Consider the following 21,260-nt stretch of genomic DNA (forward strand, 5'->3'; position numbering starts at 1 on the left):
TGTTATGATTTAATTTTCTGTGCCATTTTCGTGAATGCAACACTACAAGATTTTCGTGGCATGGACTTGCTTAACCTTAAACTAAGTAAATTCATGGCTATATTATTGTTATTAGTATAAAGTTACTGGAATCTTTTTTGTTAGATAGACACACGAATTATGAAAAAATATGTTACAGATCTTCTATTATTAGATTTTATTTTCAAACTAAAGTTTCCTTTTCTTTCTATTGTACTTAATGAGTATATTCTCTAAATATTTTGCCAGTGCGTGAATTTATCACAATATTTATTGCCGATTATAGAGGGTTTTTGAATACTATATAAAGACCCCCTCTATCTCTCCATTTCATCACAAAAAATATTCATCTCAAAAATGTTGTGTGATAAACTGAAGGTCACTTCTGATCGTGTTTCCCAATTGAAACCCTACATGATGAAGAGATTTAAGGTGAAGATTATTCCCCTATGGAAGCAATATAAAGCAATATTCTATTCAAGGTGGGGAAACTATTTAAATGGTGTTGATTGATTCATGTGTGAGTTCATTACCGATTAGCTTCATTATATATGAAAGACCCCGTTTGTTTTTTTAACGATCATAACCTACACGTTCTATATTATTTTTGACAGGGGGACGAGTGTTAAGAAAGAATTGGTGGTCCAACTTGATCCACCGCTCAGAGAAGGCTACTCGAAGAATATGATTAATTTTGAAAATACTCATGCATGTGGATCTTATCGGACAACCAAACATGCTTAGAAGATTGGGTTTGTAGCCACTACCCGAGTGTGATGCTGTGAGAATCTGGCCCTTAATTTAACTGGTTTTCACGGGAAAATTTCCGAGAATCTTAGATGGTAATCTAAATACTGAGTATCTGGTTGGTGAGTTTTTTTTAATTCTTGCGGAGGCATAATTTATTGTGATTTTATATACCGTGACGACTAACTATTATATATTTCTTTAGGAGTGTTTTGTAGATATTATCGGGCAGATTGTGAAAGTCAGTCATGTGGAAATCGTTTCTCTTAACTGAGAAGTCACAGAGAAGCTATCAATGGAGCTACTTAATGAAGATTAAGTTTGTGGTTTTTATGTAATTTGCAGAGAAGTTTACACTATTTTAATTTGTATCAATTACCTCTGATCTAATGAATTAAATGAAAATTGTTAGCTAACCTCCAAGGATCGTTCTGATTGAGACCGCGGATCCAGAACAATCATCAATCCTACTCAGTGTTTAGTTTGTAGTTTGAAAGATACATGTCCCGGTACTACACATCCACTGTGAAACTCCATCTGGATAATTCTCCTTCATAACCAATTTTACAACAAAGACAATAATGAATGTCAGATTAACTTATATCAAACCTTCTCCTGCAAAAAAAACAAAAATATAACTTTTTTATTTCATTCATAAAAATTAAATGTTACTTTCAGTGATTCAGGTAACTGTTTGCACATTATTTCTGGTATTCTAATCCTTTAAAATTGTGGCTGTCCTGATTGTGATTCACACAAGGAATCAGTTATGCTTCAATCTTCCATGGTGCCATTTTTAAATAATCTTTGATTTTATATTATGTATGTCCACCACTTGGACAAAACAAAAAAAACGAATTAAAGATCAATAATTTATAGAGAACATCACAGACCCGGAAAATATTCAAATTTGAAATACAAACATTTCAAACCACAATCGGTTCTTGGAATAAGGAACACAGATTGGAAAGAAGGCATGCACTGTGTTTTCAGTCTTGCCAATTACTATGTAATTTAAAGACCGTTAGAAAAAACTATATGTCGAGACGGAAGTCATCAGAGAAGGAAAGGAAACTGAATTGAAGATGAGACAGTAAGGAAGAAGAATCGTTTGGGTGCGAAGTCATCAGTGTGAAACACAAGAACAGAGAAGAAGAAAGCTCAAAGAAATATGTTTTATTACTTTTTCAACTTAGAAACAACGCTACACCCATCTCATTTATTTATACAAGCTGAGAACTTTAGTAAGCCCTAATACATGATTAGAGACACTCGAATCTATTAGCTGTGACGACCTGATGAGCTGAAAAGGAGACCGTTGCTGTCAAGCCTTGAATCTGCTTTGCCTTTGTACACTCAACGGCCACAACATGACAAGAGGAAGACGATGACGTGTTATTTGTCTTCTCTTGTTCATGGGCTTCACGAGTGGGCTTGTCGTAAGTCAAGGAGATGGGCTCAGTATGGTTAATAGACCCCCTCAAACTTGGAGTCGGATGAAAGGAGACGCCAAGTTTGCCGCGCAGTTTGATGAAAGCTTCATGACCAAGAGGCTTTGTGAAGATATCAGCTAACTGCAGAGAGGCCGGGATGTGCTTCACCTCGAGTGCTTTCACTACTACACGTTCCCGGACGTAATGGTAGTCCACATCGAAGTGTTTCGTTCGTTTGTGAAACATAGGATTGGCAGAGAGACACACCGCGGAGAGGTTGTCACAGAGAAGCAGAGGAGTTCTCTGTTGCTGAAGACCCATATCACGGAGAAGATTCTGAATCCAAACTATTTCAGAAGCAGCAGCAGACATTGTGCGATATTCAGCTTCAGTTGATGACTTAGAGACAGTCTCATGTCGTTTAGCAGACCATGAGACAACGTTTGAACCAAAAAGAGTGCAAAAACCTCCAGTAGACCGTCGTGTTTCACGACACCCTGCCCAATCACTATCGCTGTAACATAACAGGGTAGAGTCGGTGTTGTATTTGATTCCAATTCCCATCGATAAAGTGCCTTTCACATAGCGAAGAATACGCTTGAGCAGAGTAAAATCCGACTGAGTAGGCAGATGCATTTGCTGACAGATGAAATTAACAGCAAACTGAAGGTCTGGTCTCGTAAGAGTGAGGTACTGGAGCTTCCCTGCTAAGCGTCTGAAGTAAGAAGGATCAGAGAACTGCTGATCTTGACCCTGAACTTTGTCTATCTTCAGAGGCAAAGGAGTGACCATGGGAGCACAATCAAGCATCCCTGCAATTGTCAACAAATCCGTCGCGTACTTCTCTTGATTGAGGAACAGGCCATCATTATGATGGTGAACTTGGATGCCAAGAAAGTAGTGTACAGATCCCAAGTCCTTCATACGAAACTCACTACTTAACTGAGCAAGAAGCTTCTCAAGAAGACCGTTGTTGTTTCCAGTGAGAATCATGTCATCAACATACAAGAGAAGATAGATGACATCTGATCCAGATGATATATAAAGAGAGATGGATCAGAGAAGCTGCACTTGAATTCAAAATCCAGAAGAAAGAAACTGAACTTGTCGAACCAAGTACGCGGTGCTTGTTTTAACCCGTAAATGGCCTTTTTCAAACGCCAAACATAATCAGGTTTGTCTGGATTTTCGAAACCAGGGGGCTGTTTCATAATGACTCTCTCCTTCAGATCACCATGGAGAAATGCGTTCTGAACATCAAGCTGTTTGAGTGACCACTTCTTTGTAACTGCAACGTGAAGAACGGTTCGTATTGTTGCAGAACGAACGACAGGACTAAAGGTTTCAATGTAATCTAGTCCCTCCTCTTGCTCATTTCCTCTTGCTACTAGTCTTGACTTCAACTTGAGAACAGAACCATCTGCATTTCTTTTGACTTTACGCACCCAGCCACAACTCAGAGGATTTTGATCTTCCTCTGGCGGAACAAGTTCAAACGTACCTGTTTCTGACATATTTGCAACCTCCACACCCATTGTATTATTCCAACCGGGATGTTGGAGAGCAGCTTTAAGTGACTTTGGCTCAGTGAACTCATCCTTTACTGTAAGTAGAGCATACCAAAGGTTTGGCTTTACAATGCCTGCTCTTGCTCGAGTAGTCATTGGATGAACTACGGGAGGTGCATCACCAGAATGGTCTTGTGGAAGAGGATCATTAGCAGTAACAGTCACAGGGGTGGGAGCCACGATGGGATCCTCTAGCTGGACACGAGCAGGAAGAGGTTCTTCCTCTGGAGCTTGAGCTGACCCAGAAGAAGACAAAGGAGGAGCAAGATGAGCTTTACGCCAAGCATTCAACAAATGAGAGTCAGATGCTTTGTGGAAGCGTTGATAGATGTCTTCAAATGGAAAAGATTGTTCATCAAACAAAACGTGATGACTGATGAACACTCGTCCTGTTGGAGGGTAATAGCACCTATAGCCCTTGTACTTGTCATTGTAACCAAGAAATACACACGCCAGAGATCTTGGATCGATTTTGTTTAGCATGTAAGGTCACAGTATAGGAAAACACTTACAGCCAAATACTCGTAGAGCAGTATATATAGGTGGGGAGTTGTATAAAAGCTGAAATGGGCTTTGATGATCAGGGAGAGTTGATGCAGGCAACTGATTAATCAGGAAGGTGGCAGTGAAAAATGCTTCAACCCAGAACTGTTGAGGAACTCGAGCATGATACAGCATAGTGAGACCAAGCTCAGTTATGTGTCTGTGTTTTCTCTCCGCCATACCGTTCTGTTGGGGTGTGTGGGGACAGGAGAGACGTTGTTGAATACCAGACTGAGTCAGAAGCGTCAAGAACTGAGTGCTGATAAATTCTCCACCACCATCACACTGAAACTGAAGTATTTTACTCTGAAACTGATTTTCGACAAAGGTTTTGAATTGTAGAAAAACAGAGTAGAAATCAGACTTGAGTTTCAGTGGGTAAAACCAAGTGAAGCGTGTGTGATGATCAATGAAGATAACATAGAATTTAAATCCTTGATTTGAAACAACTGGGCTAGGACCCCATAGATCACAATGTATACGCTCCAAAGGGCGAGAAGAAATAAAATCTGAATCTAGAAAGGGAAGTTTACAGCTTTTCCCAAATCGACACGCATCACAAACTGACTTGGCAGTAGCCTTATTCAAAACTATTGACTTATTTCTTGAAAGAGGAAGAAGAACATCCGCATGAGCATGACCAAGCCTCTGGTGCCAGACCCTCTCACAAGCTGCTTGTTGACGAGTTGAATAGAAGGCTTGAAAACGGACATCCTTCAGAACATAGAGATCTTTATGTCGATGACCTTGAGTGATCACCTGCTTTGTCACCTTGTCCTTAACGATCACAGATTCATCATCAAACGTAAATTCACAGGGATAGTCTTTTGTGAGTTTAGAAACTGAAAGCAGAGACTTAGTGATAGCAGGACTGACAAGAACATCAGATAGAGGTAGTATACCTCTTGGTGTATGCAGAGGGATCGACCCAATGTGAGTGATAGGAAGCTGATCTCCGTTACCTACAATAATCTGATCATTACCAAGATACGGTGCAGAGGACTGCAGTTGAGACCCATTATTCGTGATATGAGCAGAAGCAGCAGAGTCAGGGTACCATTCTTGACCGGTGAGAGGAGCTTGATCAGTTAACGTGACAGTAGATAAGGCGTTGTGAAGGTTCTGTGGAGTTTGATACTGCTGATCGAAACGGTTGTAGCAACGATCAGCTGTATGACCAGGGCGGTGGCAGATCTGACACGTGGGACGAGAGCCATTGTTGGCTCCGGAGAACTATTGGTTGAAGCCTCGACCCCGTGTAGAGTACGCACCAGAACCACGTCCTCTGTTTCCTCTGTTGTTGTAGTAGCCACGTCCTCTGTTAGACTGACCTCTATCAGTGTGAAAGGCAAGATGAGGAGTCGGAGCAGCAGAGTCGTTGTAGACTTTAAGCTTGTCTGCGAAGTTCACAAGCTTAAAGACTGCATCTTCAAAGCGAATGTCTGGATTTGCATCCATGGAGTGTTCAATCACGGTACAAATCGACTCATACTCACGACCCAAACCATTCAGAGCAGCATAAATCATCTCTTGCTCAGACACACCACTACCAATCGAGTCAAGTTGATCACAAACACTCTTGACATCATTAAGATACTCAGACATAGTCTTGTCTTTCTTCGACAAACCTTGAAGCTTGCGTTGGAGATCAAGCTTTCGAGTTGCAGAGATGCGGTTGTATTTCTTGCCCAGACTAAACCACACGTCGTAGGCAGAGGTGAGACCATACACCGAGCGGAGAGCTTCCTCAGACAACGAACCAAACAACCAGGCCATGACAAGCTGGTCACGACGAACCCAACGAACAAACTCAGGATTCGCTTCTTCAGTAACAGCTTCACCGTTTCGAACTTGAACCGTCGGTGAAGGACGAGGAGAGGTTCCATTGATGAACCCTAGCAGCGACTGACTAGAGAGAAACGACTCGAACTGAGTCTTCCACAAAAGATAGTTTGTGGAAGAAAGCTTCAACGTTACGCATTGAGAGATAGTGAGAGAAGGAGCGGAAATCGGATCTGGTGTTTCGGCCATGGCTCAGGATTTACTCGCTGAGCTCTGATACCATGTGAAACACAAGAACAGAGAAGACGAAAGCTCAAAGAAATACGTTTTATTACTTTTTCAACTTAGAAACAACGCTACACCCATCTCATCTATTTATACAAGCTGAGAACTTTAGTAAGCCCTAATACATGATTGGAGACACTCGAATCTATTAGCTGTGACGACCTGATGAGCTGGAAAGGAGACCGTTGCAGTCAAGCCTTGAATCTGCTTTGCTTTTGTACGCTCAACGGCCACAACCTGACAAGAGGAAGACGATGACGTGTTATTTGTCTTTTCTTGTTCATGGGCTTCACGAGTGGGCTTGTCGTGAGTCAAGGAGATGGGCTCAGTATGGATAATAATCAGAGAAAGAAAGACCGTTAGAAAAAACTAGATTTTTGTTTAAAACGAACAAATTGAAGGAACCCCATTGGTAATCCCTTTCAGACAAAATGCTTGATGTATGAAGGTGGAGAAGAGTAAATGATATTTTTTGTTACCACTAATTAGTTTTAAAAAGTATTAGGCTGATAATTATTTTTGTGGCAATTCTTTTCTTAATCTTATAAGCTCATCAGCTGTCGTAAACCCATCAAGTCTGACATAAAATTTGGTCATTCCAATTAAAAATGTTCGTAGGGTAATAATTATATGCATCTTCTTTCTAAACGTGTTACTTAATATTTACTATAGTCCTCTTATTATGTGATTAAATTATACATGTTCAATCTCTTAAAAATTGGACCGGTAAATAAACCAGATTTTTTTTATCATGAACCAATATGGTTCGGTTTTAACAGAATTCAAGTATTCAACCAAATATAATTAAGTTCAATTATAGAATAAAAGTAAAACTAAATCTAAATGCTTTATTAATCATTTAGCGTAAAATTTGACTAACATAACTAATTTTAGTTATTATAGTTTAAATAAAATCTATAAAATCAAAATCAAAATATAAATTTAATTTAATATTTATCATTTGAATTATGAAAATTGAAAATTTGCATATATATTTTTTATTTTTAATAGTTAATAATGATTTAAAAGACAAAACCCAATTGAGAAAAAAAAAAGAAATCAAAGTAAATAGGAAATCAATCCAAATTTTATTTAACTTATCCGAATATATTTGCAGTTCACAGTTTAACCTGATCCGACTGTCTATTCGGTCAGAATTTATAAACATATTTATATGTATTATGAAAGTTATATAGAATATGATTATATAGAAATTATATTATACAATAGTTTCATCCTGCGCAAAACGCAGGTCTCAATCTAGTTTATTTTTATTCCTTTACTGACAACTTTAATGTCTGTTTATTTATGTTCTTTTCATTGAATGAATGATACTATTAGCCATATAAAATAAATCTAATGTCATTTATTAAGAATTTAAGACCTTTCATATTTTTCTTCTTTCATTTTCCATGGCTATTTTTCATTTATTTTCTTTTGCAATCTCTTATTTACTATTTTTTTTTCAATTATTTTTGTCTGTGTACTTTTTTTAACTACAAACAAACAAGAGGTTTATTATCAAAGTTTCCAAAAAAAAACAAGAGGTTTATTGTTGGGTTCTAATTCTCTCTTTTTCATTGTCTTTTACTTCAACGATTAAACGATTCGGTAAAAAAAAAACTAAAAACGATTTAAAAGTGATCACTAATTTTTGTATGTTGTATTTGCCAATATATGTATTGTTCTGTTTTCATTATAACTATACTATTCTAATTTTTACATTTGTATAAAGTATTACTGAACAAGATGAATACGCGATAAACTAGTGTAATCTAAAACCAATAGTATGCTCAAGTAATCGATTAAATACAGAAGAACACTGAAGAATCATTGTTTTATTTATAGTAGACCAATTTATTAACATTTTTGATGAAATTTCAGCACGATGAATAATAATTTTGGATTTTGTTTGGTTTAAAAAAGCTAAAAAATGTTGTAGGGGGATTATTTTGTTAATGTGGATTGCTTTTGCTAATAAAATGCAGCTCCTTAGAGTTTGAGGTTTGTATTGTTTTGAAAGTATGGAATTGATGATATATTTCACCTGCTTAGTGGCTAGATAGTCTTCTTGTAGCTAAAGATGGAGTCTTTATTGCATTTGCCACTAGGGTTTTAGTTGGACTATAGTTTCTGGTGAAATGAAATCAGTTTATTTTATTATTGATATGTGATGATGTCCAAGAGAACTTGCTTGGTAGCAACTGATCTCACAGTTGTTGTAACGCCTTATAGTTAGGGATTGTCTTCTTGTAGCTAAAGATGGATTCTGGACTGAAGCGCCAGTAGGGTGTAGACTATAGTTTCTGATGTAATGAAACCAGTTTCTTTGTCATTTCATATGTCATCATGTGCAATGGATCTTGCTGCTAGCAGCATCTCATGTTTGATATAGCGCATCCTTATAACTTGTTTTGGTTTTGAAAGAACATTTCAGTTATCATCATTGCTAACTATTTCACTTGGTGTGAGATGGAGATGGGAAGTGATCAGATTGGGAGTTAGCATAGACCCGTGTAATCCAGTCAAGTGGGTAAGCTTAGTAGGGTTTGGTTGGTGCATGCGCATATTCTGGTTTCTTTGATCCGCAATGCCTCTCTCTGTATCTATCTGATTGTAACTAAGACTTTATTCCTTTGGTGTACCAAATGCTCTTCTATTTTATCTCTGTTTGTGTATAAACCCCAACCAGGATAATAATATTATTGTGGTGGTTTCTGGTGTTTGGTTTGTTATCGGAATGAAGTAGCTTCTAATTGTCATGGGTTAATTAGCATCTAAAACAAAAACAGTGTAAGATAAGTTTACAGGTTCCAACTTTAGGCACACATGAAAACTAACTTCCAAATTAAAACAAAATCATTCTGACTCCACTTTTTGGTATTCACATTTTTCATTGTTTTTTTCCCCTTAATTTCTTACCTCAAAAAGTAGAACAAAAACATTTGCAAAGAGTCGTTTGGCTTCTTTTATGTACATTGTTTCCTGAACTCGTTAATAGATTCAGTTTCTTTCACTGTTTTCTCAACAACCCTAGCTACTGTAAGGAGGGGAAAATCAGTTTTGTTTGAGCATATAGTCTACTAAGCGATAGAGCGTTCATTCAATTGCTCGGTTGGAAGCGGCTCAACTTTCTCAGACTTGCCATCTTTCTTAGGGATTATCAGACCGTATCCTCCTTCTCTTCTCTTGTACACTATGTTTATCGCACCTGCCAACCATACACAATATCAAAGTGTTTATAGTCTTCCTTTCAATCTTCCATTTTGAAGCAATTGATTTATTTGTTTCAAATGCATACCAGTTTCTTCATTTTGGAATCCGTAGAAATCGTGAGCGACTAACTCCAGCTGCTCCACTGCTTCAGCCACGGCCAATGGTGGCATCTCAAAGTATTTGGTACGGACAATCTGTAGAAAAAGCATCGCCAATGAACAAATTGTTGAAGTTCAGTAATAGCTAATACCAATGACAAGGTAAGTATGAACTAACCTCCTTGATCAAATCATCCTCCTCTTCTCCCGGTCTCGAGTCAGAAACGTCCTCAACAACCGGCTCAATCACTGGCTCTCTTACCTTCAATCTGTTAAAACCTTTCATGTGCCTTCCATGGCCAGAGTCCTTCTCCTTGGCTTCCTCTGTATTATCGTTGATACCAAGTCGATACAAGCGTACACCGTCTCAGCATCTTCCTCACCGCGCACAACTCCATGCTTCTTTGTAAACAGTGTTACCTAAATTCACCACCGCAACTATCAGACTTGGTATCAAGACTCAAAACATGACATCGATAATGACATGATTACCTCGCATCTAAGGATCCTTGGTCCTTTACCAAACTCTCCTCCACGAACCGAGAGTCTTACATCAACTTCCCTGACGAGATGGCTGTGTTTCTGAACAGCTTTCCCCACTTTCTCCTCAACATGCTGCTTAATTAATTGCCTCTGATAACTTTCGAAAACCAACATCAAACATTTCTCGAAAGTTCAAAACTTTTGTAATAACTTGGAAGAATATTCACACAAAGTTTACATATTTTTGGTTAATAACTCGATTTCAAGCGTGTAGTAAAAGTTTCAAACCTCGAGGTTTTTGCCTTGGATGATTAGCTTGACGGAGGCGAGAGGACCGTCCCACGACATTTTTTACAGCTAATGAGCTTCTCCGATTCGTTTGTCCTGATCCGGGTCTTACCCGCATCCGATCATTATAGGAGTTACCACCGAGGAAACCTGAACGGAGTGTCTTTGAGTCAGTCCAGCTCCCCACAATTGAGACCACACGGTGGCGAAGAGAACGATATGCTGAAATGTTGAAACTTGGTCTGAGAAAACCCTATGAGTGTCGCCATCTCGGTTTGAGAGAGAGAGAGATTAACAGATTCTTTGTTTGTCAAAGTGAAGAGTGAAGACTGTCGGAAATGTTTCTTTTTGGATAGGGTGAAAAATGAGATAAGGACGCTGGCATATGCAAAAGAATTGTACTTATGTAGTGAACCCTTTTTCTTTTACATATTTACACATTGTCCCCTCATACTTTCAGATATGTGATCACGATCCTGTTTTTGGGTTTAGTCGCGATTTTAAAGGCAACTTTGGTGCTATTGACAAATTTGACAAAAGTTAAGATTCTGTAAGTTTCTAAAGTAGTGCCAAATGAAGATTTACTATAATAAGAGTTTGTTGTTCTTGTATTATTCTTTCCAGTTAGTATTCTTCTTCGAATCTTTGTGATTGATATAAATCATAGAGTTACTCCCACATGTAAGCTACATTAATTCTATGTAGGAACATTTCTTGAAAGTTGTATGATTTATATAACTCTTTCCATTGATTTTACACACAGAACCAACAGTTACATTTGCTTGTGACACCATTATCAACCTTTAATACATTATGAAGATTAAACGCATGTGTGACTAATTAGAAAAGATGCCATTTCTTTTTTGTAACAAATTAGAAAAGATGCTTAAAGTGAGACACTTGTATCTGATTTTCAGTATTACATAAAGGGGTTCATAGGGGCTTAATCATAAGAAATTAAGGGTCGTTACCTCAGTCCAAGTTCTTCAAATATATGATTGAATAACCATTTTAGAGTAGATATGTCGGAGTAAAAATAATTTACTCTAGTTTCTACTCAAAGTTTACTCTTTTTTTTTATGTTCATTTTCTCTTTTAAAAAGTTACTCTAAGTTAAACTATTAACGTACCAATTATAGACCCAAATGATTCTAAATGACGATGTAGCATCTATAATATAACATAATGTGATGCCGGGTGGTAAAATTTCGTGAGAGAGTTTAGTCTTGAAAACTTATCAGATTCCCTAGACGTAAATATAATCCAAATTGTTACTTACATTAGCAGTTTAGTGTGGAGCTGAAGCAAATGCCTAGTATAAACCTTGTTCGAGACATATGCTATAGCATTTGTGCTCCTATAGCAAGTAAAACGTAAAACTAATGTGTTCGAACTTTAACTGGTAAAGCTTGCTAGCTAGCATTTTATGTTTCGTCAAAATCAAGTTCGAAACCCACTAGCTAGATAGAAATAGTTAAAGCGATTACAAGTTTTGATCAACGTAAAGGAAAGTCACACTAAAAGTTTATCCAAAACCCACAAGTCATGAACACGCTAGAGCTTGTAATATAGTTCAGAGACCTTCGCTACCACCTTTTTTGCTGCTCTCTCCTTTGGACTCTTCAAGGAGATTGCTGTGTAAATGATATATGCATAGTTAAGGTCAACAATTTTGTTTGTTGGATCATGTGCCTCTAACTAAACTCAGCTCAACAACAATTTTGTTGTTCATCCAACCATCACTGGTTGGAATCATAACATTGATTCCAACCAGCTCCCGTAGATTGCTTCAAGGAGATTGCTGTGTAAATGATATATGCTACCAAGAACAAAATTGTTGTTGAGCTGGTTGGAATCATAATTAATCGATGTTAAAACACCGCCTGTCAATGTTATGATTCCAACCAGTGATGGTTGGACCAGTTATCGATGTTAAAACCCCGCCTGTCAATGTTAAGATCGATCATTTTTTGGATGTCATCGATGATATAATCGTCCGAGATCTGGTTATCAGATTTTAATGGATCAATTTTCAGCAAACAAACAACCGAAAAAGCAAGATAATCAGATAATCACATTCCAGGTTATACCAAGCAATATTTCATTATTATCCACAAAAGTAACTCACTTGGGAAATTATTAACTCGACAAAGCGTCATATTTTCCAGCAAAACACTTGGTACAACGCAATCACTGAACGGCACGACAATCCTTATTTCAATATCACCCCCCAAACCCCTCATCTCTCAACTTCCTCACAAAGAGTTCATACACCAGATCCGGAGGTAAATCATGGGGGACTCCAAGGTTTTCAATGTCCCACCAGATTATGATCTTCAACATGTTGATGAAGGTCCTCATCCCCACTGTATTCCCCTCCATAGAAGCGTTCGCAGCCTCCATCTCAACTTTCGCAGCCTCCATCTTAGATATCGCAGCCTCCATCTCAGCTTTCGCAGCCTCCATCACAGCATTCGCAGCCTCCATCTCGTCTTCACCTTTCTTAGTAAGAATAAAAAGCAAGAATCGGAGAATAGGGTAGAATGATGAAATGAACCCTAAACCCAAGACTATATATCTTTAGGGCTGTTAATGGGCTGGAAAATGTATGCAAATGTGTATATTTTCTTTTGTCGACAATGTATTAAGTTTATAACAGAATATCAAAAAAAAAAAAAAAAAAGTAAGATTAGCAAATGAAATTGGAACTAAATTTAAATAAATAAATAAACAAAATATCACAAAACAATTTATATATCACAAAGTATAATAATATACACATAAAAATAGTTAATATATTCAAATTGACAGATCCATGAAATCACATCCAGATATCACGATCTTAGATTTGTAATTGTAACACATTGGCTACGAATGGCAAGCAGATCAGAAAAACGCAGATCAAATATATAATGCAGATCAAGCAGAACAAATGCAGATCAAGCAGAATAAATGCAGATCAAACTCGTTTAACTAATTTATCGAATTAGCTTATTTAACTGAATACTAAACAACAAATTTATTAAATTAAATATTTAAAATTACAAATTATTATATAAAAATTAATTATTATTTTTATTAAATAACAATAAAATTAAAACATTAAAAAGTACAATTACAACAAACAAATCAACATGAAACATTTTTATTTGCCCATAATGTATTTGCAATCATTTCTCTAACGTTTGCCATGAAATTTCCTTGTGCTGTCTCCGCTTCTTCCATATCATTTTGTTCAGCCGTAGATGTAGCATTCGGAATCTCTGTATGTGTCATTGTATCAGCAAAATCTTCATCAGAAAAATTTGAAATTCTAATAAAATTATGTAATCCCATTGTTGCTGTTACCACTCTTTTCTGAACATGAATATCATATCTCGGAAATTCACAAAGAATCCTCCATTTCTTCTTCCAAACTCCAAATGTCCTCTCAATAACAGAACGCAAAGATGCATGATATCGATTAAATAACTCTTGTTTGTTTCTCGGAGGTGGACCACTTTCGAACTGTGACATATGATACCTCACAACCCCATTTAGTGAAGACCTATAGGGAGCCAAAAAGCCTTGTTTGTTTGGATAGCCAGAGTCAACGAGATAGTACTTATCGACTGGAGGTAAAGGAAAACTAGAATCATTGTCTTGCGCCATTGTGAGAACTGATGTATCATGACATGAACCTGGTGCTCCATTCCAAACATATGTGAATAACATATTCAAATCACATATCGCCATTATGTTAAACGATGTAATATTGTGTCGATTCCAATACATTCCTTGAACTTCAGGCTTCACTTTAACGCAAACATGAACTCCATCCATAGCTCCAACAAAACCACTAAAATAAGGCCAATATCTCTCATCCATTAGTAGTCGTTCTGGAACCCGTCTTAGTTCTTGTGTTGTTGGAGTCTTGATATAGTCACAAGCAAGAAATTCAGTCGCTCGAAGCACTTCAAAAAAATTTCGCTTCACTGTCTCTTGCGTTCGTCCAAATCGTAATCCAACATTTCTTTGAACTTCGTTATGCCCACATATCGTTAGAAACATGGCCACACTCTCTTAAATGCTTACATTTAATGTTGATTGTAAGCCATAAACCGTTTGCAATTTCTCACACAATGTGCAAAACGCGCCAAGGGACATTCGTAATAGCTGAAGACAAGCAGCATTATCTTCTTGTAATCGATCCCAAATATTTCTCCATCCCAAACCACCATCAGTTTGAGCTGGTCTTCTTTCAAAATATCGATTGTAATAACTTAATGATGGTTGAATGATTAACTCTTCAAACTGCTCATTTTCCAAATTCCACAACTCAATTCGCTCTTCATAATTTAGATTTTGAACACCATGTGCTCGTAACTGACATATACGAAATGCCTGCAATTTTAAAAATATGAGGTAAGATTTAAATAAGAGTTTTAAAAACTCATTGAATATTAAATAAACTTTTAAGCACAAAAAATAACTAAAATCAAATTGAGAAGTTCTTTATAATACTTAATAGATATGACAAAAACATAAAATGAAACATAACATAATTATTAATAGCAAACAACACGAAACTAATCTTCATCCTCAGATTCACTTTGATGACTTTCATTTAAATTTGGTCCTTGTTTCTTTCCCCAGATATTGAATAATCCTCCTCTTCTGCGGGATCTTGGACGCAGTTGTTGTAAACTTTGGCGTTGAAATTCTCTAAAACCATCCATCGTATCTGTTAGAGTTGTCTGAAAAGATTGTTTTTTCCGACTTCCTCGTGAACTGGTCCTTGCAGAGGCTCGTGAACTTCCACCAACTCTAGTTGCACCACTTTCACGTCTTGTTCTTCCTTGTTGTTGACCTCTGGAAGCATTATTCTGAAACGAAAGCTCGGGTGGAGAACTTTGGCGGATGGGTTCACGACTAAACTCACTAGAAGGTCGTGTTTGATCACTAATGTTAACACGATACACCTCTTCACTTTTTTGTGTCTCTGGAACTTGAGTTTGTGGCATATCATCAGCAAATGTTTCTGAATCCATATGACTTTCATCATTAGCTAGGCCCTCGTTCATCATCTCTTCTCTTCTTTGGTTCACAGAGTATTGAGATTGCGAACAGACATCATATAATTTGAAACACCGTTGCATAATATCCCAAAACTCTGGTGGTTTTCGCTTAAATGATTTTATAATCCTACAAACCTATCAACAAAGTTTTGTAGTTTTGTGTTATAAAAATATATATTAAAATATATTTAGTATATTTTGGGTGTGGTAAAGATTAAAATTACTTACTTCACGATCTTTCCACCACGAATCAGATGCAGAAATTACAGATGTAACCGGATCAACTGAGATACCCGTAGAGTTTTGCATAAGCCCCGTATACTTCTTGTACTTTCTTTTCATTTGATCAAGTTTTTCTCTGAAGAACTTATAGTTTATATCAAGATTAAATTCTTGGTTGAACTTGTCAACTATAAACTTTTTACCAAGTGGTGACGGATCTTTTAGACGATAATAATTCATAGCAAGTGCTTGGTCGTATAACTCAAGAAATATCCGTTCTCGTCTATGATCCCATTTCAAATATTCTTCACTCTAAAATTTTTAAAAAATAAAAATATATTATTCACTAATTTCTAACAAAACTACTAAATTTAAATTTTAAATATAATAGTAAATATTTTACCCGTGTTGATGTTTCCGTATGACGTGTACTGGAGTTCACGTTTTGTCCACAGTTAGACGCCATATCTACACATTTGAAAATGATATTAGTTTTCTTACATAATCAAATTTTTATTCTAAACAGTTATGTTATTTATATGAATAATTAAAAAAATAACTTTAATGAGCTCTATTAGATAAGATATAAAAATATTCAACTAGTAAAAATACATTTGAATTAAATACAAGATATAAATCATGTTTCTGTTATAATATATTTGTAGAAACTAAATAAGTCTAACATAATATTATCCAGCATAAATTTCAAGTTTTGTATACATATTAACGTTTTTATAATTCACTAAGGAAAACAAAATATGTACCATAAGTTTTCAATTATTATAATAAATATAGATATAGAAGACAACTTGAAAAAATAAAACAACTGGTAATATAATTAGTTTACTTGTATTTTCTGATAACAAATTTTAAACATAAAGTAGATGGAACTATATATAGAAATAAATCATATCAACTGTGTATCGAGTCCGTCAATAACTACAAATAATTAAATTATAGTTCTAGCAAGTTATTGTTTTTTTGCCAAAACACATTTTGTGTTCTTCTAATTTCATGTAGTGAAGGTCAACGTGTTTTCCTTTTATAGAGACATATGTATTAAATGAACAAACTGAATAACGTAAATATATATTTGGTAACATAAATTAAAAAACAATCACGCCTACTATACGCTTTTACGACAATGAACTTACACAAAATTAATAATATCTTAAACTATAATCAGTGGTTGCAGAAGAAACGCATGCTAACTACTGAAAAAATAAAATAAAAATTAATTAAACACAAGATTAAAACGCATGCATGTGTTATAGTACATTTAAAATGAAAAAAAAAATTATTATTTCATAGTTTCAAAATATTAATTAATTATATCAATAATTAATTTAATATATAAATATATTAAACGAGAATACATGAAATATCAATAACATGAATAAATTCATTAAACTAATAATTATTTAATATAAGTAGATGATTAAAATGCATGCAAATTGTATCATATATTTTTTAAAGAATTAGTTAATTCATTTCTAAGTATTATTGAGTATACATTTTGACTTATTTTTAACAAATTAAAATTATCAAAATAAAATTGTAGCTTAATTTTTTATTGTTTTTATGGATATAAGTGTATGAGACAATATGAAATATGAATTTTAACTTATTTTTAAACAAATTTAAATTTTCATAACTCATTAAAGAAACAAAATGAAAATATACCTTGATTTCTTAATTGTTTTAGTGGATATAAATGGATGAGACAACCTATAAAATAGGAAAAACTAGTTAAACACAATACAAAAATTCATCATAAACTTTCATATAAAACGAAAAATTAAAAAAAAAAACTTACCTGTATAGAGGATTGTTTGATTTGTGAAAGAATGAAATGAGATAGTTGTAGGATTTATAGACAAAACAAAAAAATAAAAAAAATAAAAAAAGAAAGTAATAATCACATGCATTGGCCCACTGCTCTCCACCAACTGTATTTTTCTTATTTTGTGCAGGACAGCCTTTTTATCACATATATTCTTCTGCATGCAGTGGTATGTATTTTTTATTATTATAATTTGTTCTACAATTTTTTTTTTGATTGGACTTCAGTTGCAGAGCAATCTGCATGCAATTTTCTCCTGCATTTATCCTGTGTTTCTCCTGCCACTCATTCAAAAGCCATTAACTAAACTAAACTAAGCCTATAAACAAAAGGTAAAATATAAAAACTATATCATAAACTCAAATGAATGCTCAACCAAATCATCGCACCAATTATCGATTGCAGATCCGTGCCACTAATATATACAATCAAATTGATTGATCCGTGACATCAGATTCATATATCACAATATTAGATTTGTAATCGTAAATAGATATAGAGAGGTTAACTAAACTAGCCTTATGACCAAACATAAAAGAATGAAACTAACATGAGTGTGGTCAATCAAATCATCGCCCCAATTACCGGATTGCAAATCCGTGCCAACAATATATACAATCCAATTATCAGATCCGGTGATACTGGCCACCAATATGTACAAATAAATAGCCAGTATCCAGATCTCTTGGGAAATATAAAGACACTAATATGAAGACTTGATGAACTCGTATAAGGGCGTCCATAAAAAAATATAAGATTGGTTTCGATTCATCCTGAATCGGAACAGATTTAGTTTTAAAAAATAAAATATAAAACACTAATATGAAGACACTAATGATGATAGAAAAGGGCGTTCATAAAAAAAGGATAGCGTTCGTAAACTGGTATACGAAGGAGAGAGAGGTTTTTTTTTGAGCAACTGGAGAGAGATGATTATTATAAAACAAAACAAAACAAGTTATGAACTGAAACTCTAGCGGAATGGGACGTTTATAAATACTAGTGAGAGATTAGGTTAAGGGCAATCAGACAGTTAATAATTACTGTTAATTCGCCAGATGTCACACATTCAATTAATCAATTAAATATATCTACTTACCATTATTAAATATATATATATATATATATATATATATAATTTTTTTTTCAAAAGTGAAACGCACCGTTTTGCTAAAAGGTGATTTTGGCGATTCTGAGGCGATTCTATGTTTCTGAGCGTAATCTTCACGGAGATCACTACCGGAGCAAGATCAAGGTCTCCGATGGGAGATCGGGATCCACCGGAGTCGTCTTTGGAGAGAGATCGAGGTACTAAGGGTTCAAACATGGAGTATCGTGACATTCTGAGATCAACAAAATCGGGGGATCAAGTTAATACGGGGGATCAGAGTGGTAATCAACCTTCTCCTCCGATTGTGGAAGGTGCTAAGCAAGGATCGTGGGTTAAAGCTGTTCAAGGAAAGAAAGTTCTGAAGAGGTATGAAATGGATATACAGATGAAGGATGGAGTTGGATCAGTAACGGTACCGGAAGAAGTCTTCAAGGATTCTGAACCTCTTTGGGAAGATTTCCTCATCGGTAGATTTCTGGATAAGGCTCCGCATATAGCGAAAGTTCATGCGATAGTCAACAAGATCTGGGCGCTGAGTGACAAAACGCAAATGATTGATGTCTATGAAATCAACTCAACAACTATGAAGTTCAAAATAAGCAACCCGATTACGAGGAACATAATCATAAGAAGAGCGATGTGGAACATTGCAGAAATTCCGGTAGTCATGGCTAAGTGGTCACCATTGACAGAAGATATCAAGCAGGAAACTCACTCAATTTCGTTGTGGGTTCATATGCGAAATGTACCAATGGATATGTTTTCATGGTAAGGGCTTAGTTTTGTCTCAAGCCCTGTTGGAGTACCAGTGAGACTACATCCGGAGACAGAGCAGTGTTTGAACTTAAAAATTGCAAAAGTATTTGTGAAGGTCGATTTGTCAAAGGAGATACCAAGGTCGATGAAATATACATTTCAGGGAAAGGAGACATTGGTGGAATACATCTATCCTTGGCTGCCAGCTAAATGTACCTGTTGTGGGAAATGGGGTCACACTGCAAAAGTTTGCAGGGGCAAAAGATTTGTGGAGGAAGGGATATTGGGTAATACATATATTGAGATTGGAAATGAGGAACAAATAAGGAGAGGAGGTACTAAGGAAAGGTCAGTTAATGAAGAGATTGGGACAGGGGAAGTTTCAGTAAGTGGCTTAGCGGCTAAAGAGATGAGTTCAGTCATTGGGTTAGAGAATTCATCAGTAGTTGGGTCAGTGGTTGGTTCAGTTGGAGATCTTGGAACTGGGATAGCTGGAGCAGTGGTATGTTCAGATGTTGATTCAGTTTCAGTGGGAGGTTTGGGAAAAGGATTAGTGGTAGAGACAGTGGAGATTATTAAAGGGTCAGGAAAAGGGAATTTACAGTCAGAGGGTGAAAAAGGTTGGGTGGAGATGTCTCCAGGGAAAACATGTCGCACACCAGCAAAGAGCAATCAACTAAAGTTTGGACAGGTCTCAATCCTATCCAAATCAAGGTTCTCGGTACTAAGTATTGATGAAGAGGAAGATGGTATAACAGGGAATGAGGAGATTGATAATGGAGAAAATGAAGAAGAGGAAAAGAACACAGAGGAAGATAAGGATTTGGAATTGGAGCAAACAATATCACAAAAGGAAGAAGAAAGGGTTAATGGAAGACAGTATTTGCCGAGAGGTTCTAAAAATAAGCACAAATATCTGAAGGATGTGGTTGTTCAGAGAGCAAGGGACGAGGGCCCTGGTGATCTGAATAAAAAGAAGAAACCCCGCAATGGTCAATGACATGGTTCTTCTGGAATATGCGCGGCTTTAATAAAACAACTAAGAATTCAGTGGTTCGGGATTGGATAAGAAGTCAGCCGTTGCATTTTGGAGGGTTAATAGAAACAAGAGTGAAGGAGGGAAAGGCAGGAAGTATAGTTAATTATGTTTTTCACAACTGGTCGTTTATGGCAAATTATGAGCATAATCAACTTGGGCGTATCTGGGTAGTATGGGATCAATCAGTGAAAATGACTCCAGTCTACAAAAGCAGTCAACTAATTACTTGTTCGGTGCTTCTTGAAGCAAGAACAGAGGAAATTATTTGCTCTTTTGTATATGTTTTGAATACTATGGAGGAAAGAAGAGTTTTATGGGAGGAGTTGAGAAATCACAAGGATGCAGCGATGTTTAGAGATAAACAGTGGCTAGTCTTTGGAGATTTCAATGAGATATTGAATGGAAGTGAGCATTCAGGATATGAGAACAACCCAAATGTAACAACGGGAATGAGGGAATTTCAAGACATTACAAGATATTGCTCTCTCACGGATATGAGCTCGCATGGACCTCCTTTCACTTGGTGTAATAAAAGAGAGGAAGGGCTAATTTGCAAAAGACTTGATAGAGTGTTAATAAATGACGTTGCTATGCATGGATTGGCAAATGCATATAATGTCTTCGAGGCTGGAGGTTGTTCGGATCACCTCAGATGTAGATTTCATTTGGAGGAAGTGGTTCAAAGGAAGAGGAGACCTTTCAAGTTTACAAATGTTATAGCTACTATGGAAGAATTTCATCCTACAGTGGAGGAGTACTGGAAGGAAACAG

The 21,260-nt window shown here is 36.1% G+C and overlaps 2 protein-coding genes and 1 pseudogene across 3 annotated transcripts; all 3 read right to left on the reverse strand.

The window, feature by feature from the left end:
• Window positions 1–9,459: 9,459 nt before the first annotated feature.
• Window positions 9,460–10,521, reverse strand: LOC106362523 (ribosome-binding factor PSRP1, chloroplastic-like). The gene is made up of 6 exons (XM_048743705.1): window positions 10,462–10,521; window positions 10,183–10,323; window positions 10,033–10,110; window positions 9,869–9,952; window positions 9,678–9,786; window positions 9,460–9,587 (listed from the first exon to the last, which is right to left on the reverse strand). Exons 1-6 carry the CDS (start codon window positions 10,519–10,521, stop codon window positions 9,460–9,462), a joined length of 600 nt encoding a protein of 199 aa, XP_048599662.1.
• Window positions 10,522–13,529: 3,008 nt separating this feature from the next.
• LOC111198429 lies at window positions 13,530–20,403 on the reverse strand. 2 transcript variants are annotated; one of them, XM_048744273.1, is made up of 4 exons: window positions 17,424–20,403; window positions 16,144–16,208; window positions 15,747–16,052; window positions 13,530–15,653 (listed from the first exon to the last, which is right to left on the reverse strand). In XM_048744273.1, the coding sequence occupies exons 2-4, from the start codon at window positions 16,204–16,206 to the stop codon at window positions 15,030–15,032; spliced, it is 993 nt and encodes a 330-aa protein (XP_048600230.1). In that variant the 5' UTR covers window positions 16,207–16,208; window positions 17,424–20,403; the 3' UTR covers window positions 13,530–15,029. The 2 variants fall into 2 exon arrangements, with proteins under 2 accessions (XP_048600230.1, XP_022557534.1); XM_022701813.2 differs by having other exon boundaries at window positions 16,144–20,403.
• LOC125579834 lies at window positions 13,591–14,998 on the reverse strand (annotated as a pseudogene).
• Window positions 20,404–21,260: the final 857 nt, after the last annotated feature.

The sequence above is a fragment of the Brassica napus genome, chromosome C1, assembly GCF_020379485.1.
Source record: "Brassica napus cultivar Da-Ae chromosome C1, Da-Ae, whole genome shotgun sequence".
In the NCBI taxonomy this organism is placed as follows: domain Eukaryota; kingdom Viridiplantae; phylum Streptophyta; class Magnoliopsida; order Brassicales; family Brassicaceae; genus Brassica; species Brassica napus.